The 8,280-nt window shown below is 38.3% G+C and overlaps 1 protein-coding gene across 1 annotated transcript; it reads left to right on the top strand.

Annotated features, from left to right (window-relative positions):
* The first annotated feature begins 6,831 nt into the window (after positions 1-6,831).
* Positions 6,832-7,961, top strand: LOC128745694 (uncharacterized). The gene is made up of 2 exons (XM_053842773.1): positions 6,832-7,585; positions 7,645-7,961. Exons 1-2 carry the CDS (start codon positions 6,832-6,834, stop codon positions 7,959-7,961), a joined length of 1,071 nt encoding a protein of 356 aa, XP_053698748.1.
* Positions 7,962-8,280: the final 319 nt, after the last annotated feature.

The raw sequence follows: 8,280 nt of genomic DNA, 5'->3' as shown, positions 1-8,280 counted from the left end.
TATTCACGCATCGGCTTATAATTCAGTCAATTTTCAATAGATTTCCAAGATATTTACACCAATTGATCGGAAAATAGATTTGGAAAATATTGAAAATATAGAAAGCTATTAACCAATGCGCGTCCCTGAAAAATTGAATTATTTTCATCTTTTTGCCTTCCCACGTCAGTGCTTCTCTAGCACGGATGACAGAAATATATACGGTATGTGCTCTGGGTTAAGCTTCCTTATGATTGTATTTAATTTACGCCCTATAGAATCCGATCGAAAATTGTTGAGCTTCAGCTGTTGCTGCTTCTCCGGATAAGGCAACGAAGACATCTAAATTCACCAAGCGAGACGCCAACAAACCGAAGAATCCATCGAGTCATCCGCCAGTGAACGATATGGTTTTGGCTGCTATGCCTTTTACTGCGCATCGTCAGTCGGTCAGCGGCTTTCGTTGGCGGCACATCGGCAAGCAGCGAGCTTGCGACACATCGGACAGGCGGCGTTCGAGTCACATCCGTAGCATAATTTTAAAGGTTGTATTGTTATTGAAACATTGTTTGCTTTACGGTGCACATCGTCGTCAGTTGGTCGTGTTCATCGGCTGCTGAGGAAAGGAAAGTATACTGAGCCTGTTGGAGCTGGAGCACTCGTCTCGCTGCCGTGATGGAATTTCTGGCTGCTGAAGTTCTGGAATTGGCAGGAAATATGTTGCTCGCGACAACAAAACGACCAGAATTATGCCACGTCACATGCAGTTGGCCACCTGGACTGATATTTCATCGTGACTCATGACCACACGCAGAAAAATAAATTGTAAATTCAAAACAATTCTGTATAAATTTAACAAAAAAATATTGTTGACTAAAGGCTAACCCATATATTTTTTTGATTCTAACTGTTTGACCTTTTAGTTCAACAACAAGGTTTGTTATTTCGAATAATAGCTAGTTTCTATCAAAGAAAAAAATGTAGAATCAAAAATAAGTATTTTTGAGTTTATAAACGATCTAGTAGAAGCAAAAGGAGTATGAATTAAGTTTGAACAATATTTTTTTAATTCAAAAACATGATTTCAGTTGAAATCAGCAACAGGTAATTGTTGTTTCAAACTATCATCATTTTTCTGCGTGCATACACGAACGGCTTCGTCGATCGCATAACTACTGAGGCTTTCCGGCTGGTCCGTTGCAACAAGCCGTGCCTAGTTAGCGGTCATCGGTATTTCTATTTACCGTAATTTTTCAAACGGTCGTTTTTAGAAATGAGGATATTATGTTTTTAAAAATTTGTTCAAAATGACGTCTAAGAAAAAGTTGTCGAAAATTAAGTGTATTTTCAATAAAAAATTACATCGAAAAAAATAATTTCAAAATTTCTTGAAAACCCATGATAAAAATCATAAAATGAGAATTATCTCAAAACATGTTTCCTCAGATTTGTCTCATATTTTTTTAAAGATAGCCTAAAATATATTCTAAAATCTGGTGAAGAGCTATATCGAAAAGAAATTTTGTTTTCAAATCGAATTAAAAAGTATTTGGTAGCACTACTGTTAAAAAGATAATATTTTTTAGGATTTCTTGATGATTTTTTTTTTGCAAATGTGAAGATGATTTTTTCTTATACCAAATATTTCCGGAGATATAAGCAAAAGAAAATAAGAGGGTTTAACAAAAATTTCTTTTCTGTGAAAAAGAGGTGCTCCCATTACCGTGGGGAGGATCAAACGGTGCCAATTTTGGGTTTTTGTTTTTTGATCCAAAACGAATAGTCTGACAAAACTTACTTTAAATCCGTAAAAGTCGATTACATGGTTCTCGGATACCTCGCGTAGAATTAATTACCTTAGGACATAATTTTTAGATATTAACATTAACTTGAATTAACAATAACTTGAGAACGGTTGGGCCAATGAAAAAAGTTTGTATGACATGTTTTGTTCAAAATTGTACGTAGAATTTGGTTTTGTTTGAGTTTTATCGAAAGAAAGTAAAATTTGGGTATTTTCGAAAGATTTGTTCCTAACGAATCCGCAAAATATCAATTCTATTGAAAATAGTTATAACAAAAATGGCTCTTTTTCCAGCGTTTTAAGCAGGAAGTGCTCTGAAACATTTCAATCGCAATTTTGTTCTCTTACTGTTATTCGCAATCGCAAATGTTTGTGGCACTTTGGTTTTTGAATTATTAATTTATGAAGGGTATGAAATGGGGAAGGCAAATGAGGAGCGTCCAATATAGCTCTAGCCAACCCAAGCCCCTACCTAGCGCCTCCACGTGGCCATACCTGGTAATGGTCTATTGAGTAGCCAAGCTAGGAGGAGATGCTGGGTGGTTCCCGGCTGCCTGATCTCAAAACCGCATTTTTGGGCAGCCGGCGGAGCCACACGGCCTTGCTAGTAGGTAAGCCTAATAAAAGGTTTTAATTATTTTTTTCGTTTTAGCTTATGAAGCACCTCCTGTTATATAGTGAAAATTTTGGCCAAAACGAGTTTTAATACTGCACATGGATACCAGAAGAAAAATTAAATTAATTATTGGAAGCACTTATGGAAACTCAAAGGATGCAACTCTATTCCATTCGAAGGTCTGCTGGTGAGATTGATCTATTTTTGCCATATCTACCACATTTCATCATAATATTATATTATTAATATCATATATGTGGAAGGCTGGATGATGGAGTGGATTGCCAACCTGAATCCTTAAGGTCTGAAGCAAATATGGCACTTCTCAATTCAAAACAAACAAATCATCACGTGGGTTAAAGTTGGTACAGCGAAATTGATTATTACATGGAACGATCCTAATGCTGAAAGGTGATTCTTATAACCCCGGAAAGCGCACAAGTGCCGCTGCTTGTGGGTCCGCCCAATCCCTTTTGGCCCTTCTGTAACAGCATTAGTGCGAAATTCATTTGGTAATCAAATTTGGATCTACTGTAATTCTACCTACATACATTGGCAAGTCCTTGAAATGATGGTGGCTTTCCCCTACTACTACTACTACTACTACTACTTTGGTTTTTGAATTATTAATTTAGGCCATTGCAAATAATTTCAAAAGCTTTTGTCAACCCCCCCTCCTTGGAAATTGGCTTGAAAAATCGGAGGGCAAAAAAATAATTTGTAGGGTATAAGTTAATTTTTTTTCATAAAATCAATTGTCTGTAGGTTCTACAGCCTGAAAAACTCGAAAAATTAGTGTACGAGTTGAGTTAATGCTTCTATCACGAAACAAAAATGGAAATTCGAACAACGATTTCCGAAAATCGGTCGAAAAAATTTTTCTTTCGTTTTTGCCTTTTTTCGTAGATTTTTGCATGAAAAATAATAACGTATGTTTTAAAAGCAAGAATAGATTTGGTTTTCACGTTTAAACTTTAAATAAAAATGTCTAAAATTAATTTTTTTCTGCTCGATTAAAAAAATCTCTGTTTTTTGACCAACCCCCCCCCCCTTAGTGGCCCAACACTGGAAGGACAAAAACTTTATAAAATATTTGTAATGGCCTTACTACATATATTCATTCTGGAGTCTAGTAATGAAAATACAATAGTTGCTCGCAGTAAATTGAAGTTTAAAAATATGGCTAACTGAATTATAGATAGAGTAGGGCGGGGCATAAGTGCAACTATGCAACTATGCAACTATGCTTCGTAAGCAACCAAAGTTTTCATTAGATTCAAGCTGTCAAAATAGTCACCCATCCATGCCAATGTAGTAAATTTACTCGGAATCTGCACCGATAAATTATTGAATCGCACTTTTACCCGCATCGCACTTTTACCTCTCCTTACTCTACATATTCAGCTTCTATAAAATAAAAAAATGATCTAGTAGAAAGGGCAGGTCTCGCCGCTAGGTGGATTAATTCGGGTTTTTTACTAGAAATGTTAGCAACTGCTAACATCTGCTTAATTTCTTCAAAAAATAAGCTGTCACAAGAGAGCTCAATCAATTTCAAGGTATGCCCAATTTACTTCCATCTATGCTACCGAATTCCTGTTTGTTTTTGGCGTTGGTGACATCAGCGGGGGAAGCTCTGATTTGAGCGTCAAACATTTAGAAGACCCACAATGACACCACCGATTCATGTGTTTATAGCCTTGGTAAACTTTCCCCTCCTCAATTGGTTACAACCGAAGACCCCATAACAAGAAGACTCTGCCAATATTCGGGAGATACTGATGGTAACTCGCTCTGTCGGCCAAGGTGGTCCCTGGATGCATTTGTGTGAGTGAGTGTTAATATTCATACCGCCACGACAACATAGTCGAACAAACACCAATACAGAATTTTGGCGAGCTTACTAATACTCATGCAAAATCTACCACCTTCGCAAAGAGAAGCGTCGCTGATGCTGATGCATGGCGTTTATATGGAAAAATAACAGAGAGGCCAGTCTGGTTAATAATGAGGTCTTCGTTATAACTACTACAGCTACTGCGATATTGGAGGGATTCTTACTGGCGAAATTTCTGCCGGTGAATGCAACAATAGACCGTATGAATTAAACAGCTTGCTTTAGTTTTGCCGTGTAAATCTTGTGGGAGAGTTTGCTCTAACTCTTTTATTCATACGGCCTAATGACTCCAAATTAATTCGTATCTTGTTTGTACTGGTTTGATCTTGGATTTCTCATCTCACACATCAAATCAAAGTGTCCGCCATTACTGCCAAATTTTTCGCGAACCCCCTAAAACTACGATCTTATTAACTCTAACAGACTCTCCCAGTCGGGATTCGAACATACGACGACTGGCTCATTGGGCCAGCATCATACCTCGAGGTCAACAATGCGGGTACTTTCCCAGAAATTGAGAGATTTAGTCCGTTAATCGTAACTTAAAACGTATTATTCTTTTTTGCTTTCTTTTAATTTCTACGGTTAACTGTTCGTTGTGTATTAAGAAGTTTGGTCATATTTTGATGTACACGCATTTAAATTACGAGGGTTCAGATTGACAAGGTACAGATTAATCAAGGTTATATTAGCGGGGGTTTATGGTATTTGATGTTAATCCCTTCAAACGAGAGTGATAGCGTACAATTCAGCCATTTCTGAGATCCAGATGACTAAAAACAATGTTGCATGCATATACACCTGTTAAATCCAACGCACCATTAGTTAGATTAGTCCTTTGAACATATTTTATGTTTGCTAATTTTTAGGTAATTTCAGTATGTTCACCGAGTAATATGGGTGTCCAAAGTTCTTAAAATTACTCCGAAAGGTCATTCTTCAATGTTTTAAAACAATATAATATATTGTTTTAAAATATATTATATTATCCTAGGAATGGCCATTCTACGACAAGTTCCCGTGGGACCTCCTGTGGCCATAAAACTGTTTGGAATTTTGTCTCTCTTTTGGTAGATTTTCGCATGGACAATAAAAACAAGCGATGTTTTCAAAAGGACTTAAGTAACAATGAGAGATTCTCTTTGTGACTCTTCTCTTTCGCTTGCCATGACGATTCAAATGCATGTTGAAACATCAGCTTTGCATGATACGGTTGCTATCGTCACTATTTAGTTAAACGTTAAGAAAATTTTAATTAAAATGTGTTTATGTCGCCGTAATAATCAGAATAGCGGGACATAAAAGAGAGTCTCTCAATGTTACTTAGGTCCTTTTGAAAAGTTTCGCGAGATTTGATTTTTACGATTAAACTTTAAGTAAAAATCAGGGATGGCACGATCACTTTGACTCAATTCACATTCATTTGACAGTACCGTCTCAGCCAAGCAAAATGTGACAAAGTTATATACGGGACATTTAAAGAACTAGTTATAATCTACAATTGTGCTAGATAAAGTTTTGTTGATTTGAGATAACCGCCGCCAGTCAAGTTTAGCTGTATCTTTTGTATTTACGGTGCTACACTGCTAGTACCTCTTTAGTAACTAAGTGAACGTGCATTTAGTCACTAATAAGTTACCAGCAGTGCAGCGCCGTAACAAAATTAACAGCGAAATTGTAGATAATAACCACATAATAACTACAAATGTCCCATACATCACTTTGTCAAATTTTGCTCGGCAGAGACGGTACTGTCAAATGAATCAAAATTGAGTCAAAGTGATCGAACCATCCCTAGTAAAAATGCTTAAAACGCTCAAGTTTTTGCTTGTTTAAAAACATCTCATTGTTTATTTTTGCCTTGTCTTCAGTTGGCTAACATCGGAGGTGCAAATATTTTATAAAATATTTGTAATGGCCTTAGTATAAAATTCAAACATAAATAGGCAGTTAAAGTTAAAATGACTCACAATTGTATATTGACAGTATAAAATTTAAAATTGCACGGTGACTAGCTGCAACAACAGCCTTTTGAACCTTTGTAGTGTGAAGAGTTTCAAGGCTTTCCCATTTGAAAATTACTCTCATTAGGTGATAAGCCGATGGTTGAATTCGCAACCGCAACTGCGTCTCGATGCGTACATGTACATCCCCCATCCGAGCGCCTGCCTGCAGAATAGTGCTGCGTCGAAAAGAAAATTAACTCTTCAGCCAGCAACCAGCTGCTGGGTATGGGCTGATCACTGAAACCACATGCAACAGCAGCGGCTAGCTTCCAAATGGGGAGCAGCAAGTGCACACAAACTGCAACTGCAAGTTTTAGTAAAATATAATCGTACGCCGTGCAACGGTGCTTTTCATTCCTCGCCTCGTTCCGTAGACGACTGCAGCTAAGCTGCGAAAATACGTCTGGACGGTCTCGTAGTCCGTCGGTAACGGTCGAACGGTTCGCACCCAGTTTGAGTACGTGTAGGAGCAGGACGTTGTTCCGGTTGCGGGGTCGATCGCTACTAGTACTTTCCAAGAACGCTCGATATGGCAGCACGCATGGTGTCGAGCCACGTTCTGTGGATCAGTGGGATTCTGTTGTTGCTAAACGGATTGATGTGTGTACGTAGTGAAATGAAAAAATCGTGGAAAGTGAAAAGCGGCGACGAGAACACCGTGGAAAGCGCCGTACCGGAACCAAAGTTGTTGAAGCCAGTGAAAACGGCACGATTCGAGACGAAAATTCTTCCACAGGAACACGTTCGACAGCGAAATGATTTGCAAATGACAACAGACAGTGTACCACAAAAATCATCGACCCCTCCAATTACTAGTACTGTAACTACTTATAATCAGACAATGCGAAGTAGACTACGTAGCACATATGTAGGAAATAAAACATCTATGTATAGTTCTACTCGAGACAGTTCTAAGGTGGCTCCTTTTATGGAAGACTTAGATCCTGATATTCAAATTGAAGATATTTCTGCTGACGTGTCGGATGGAGATGACTATGGTCTGGGATTGGATGAGAGTTTGATGGCGAAGACAGACAAACATACCAGCGCTGAAATGGAAGGCTATTCAGAAGGTTACGAAATGATCGAAAACATTCTGGAAGAGGTTCATAGTATAGCTGATGGAGAGAAAGTGGCTCAAAAGACCCAGCAATCAAATGATCAGAAAGTGGAGGAAACTGAGAAGTATAATTTTGCCCCAGTTCTTAATATGACTATAGATGAGCCAAATAATATCGTCAATGTAAAGTTGAACGGAAAAGTTCTCAAGGAAATATTCACTGGTAAGTATTTAAGACTAATTTGATTGCAGCAGTGCGTAAAGAGTATACATTCTCCCTAGGACGCGGAAATGGTTTCGGTGGTGGCGCCAAGAAAATTTGGAAATACGCCATGCCACTGTTCGTACTTCCATTTCTGATCCAGTCAGCGATCATTCCGTTCATGCTGACTACGGTGAAACTGTTCCTGGTAAAATCTTTCCTGGCGGGGAAGTTGGCTATATTCCTGTTGCTGCTCGGAGCGTTCAAAAATTTCACTCACAAGAAGAAGGAGGAGGTGTACGTAAAGGACCTCCCGGAGAGGCGATATGAGCCGTACAGTGGCGAGTGGCCGTATCCGTACCACTCGGATAGCCGAAACGGTGGATGGTCAAATTGAGTGGCCATCGGTCGCGTCGGGTGGTGGTGGTGGGAAAGACGGGGAGAACACAGTGCGCCAGTGGGCTGATGCTGCCTGAGGAATCCAAATGATGTTCGTTGATAGAGTTTGATGTTTGTTGTAAACGTAGCTAATTTATTTGATTATTTATTTGTGTGAACGTTATACGATATGTTATGTTGAATTTCAGTACTTTAGTCATATAGGATCGAATAGTTTGAATTAGTTTAGATAAGTTTTTTGATAATACAGTGTGTTGCTTCAGTTTTGCTTCTGTTTCGCTTGTTCTGAGCATATCCATAAACGTTTAAATCTTTTG

The sequence above is a fragment of the Sabethes cyaneus genome, chromosome 1, assembly GCF_943734655.1.
Source record: "Sabethes cyaneus chromosome 1, idSabCyanKW18_F2, whole genome shotgun sequence".
NCBI lineage: Eukaryota > Metazoa > Arthropoda > Insecta > Diptera > Culicidae > Sabethes > Sabethes cyaneus.
This window is presented reverse-complemented; position numbering and strand designations above follow the sequence as displayed.

What these genes read in the sequence shown, in the direction of transcription:
- LOC128745694 (XM_053842773.1), top strand. Translation starts at nt 6,832, where the DNA reads ATGGCAGCACGCATGGTGTCGAGCCACGTTCTGTGGATCAGTGGGATT. An exon ending in TCTCAAGGAAATATTCACTG is followed by an intron (nt 7,586 to 7,644) that starts GTAAGTATTTAA and finishes CATTCTCCCTAG; the next exon opens with GACGCGGAAATGGTTTCGGT.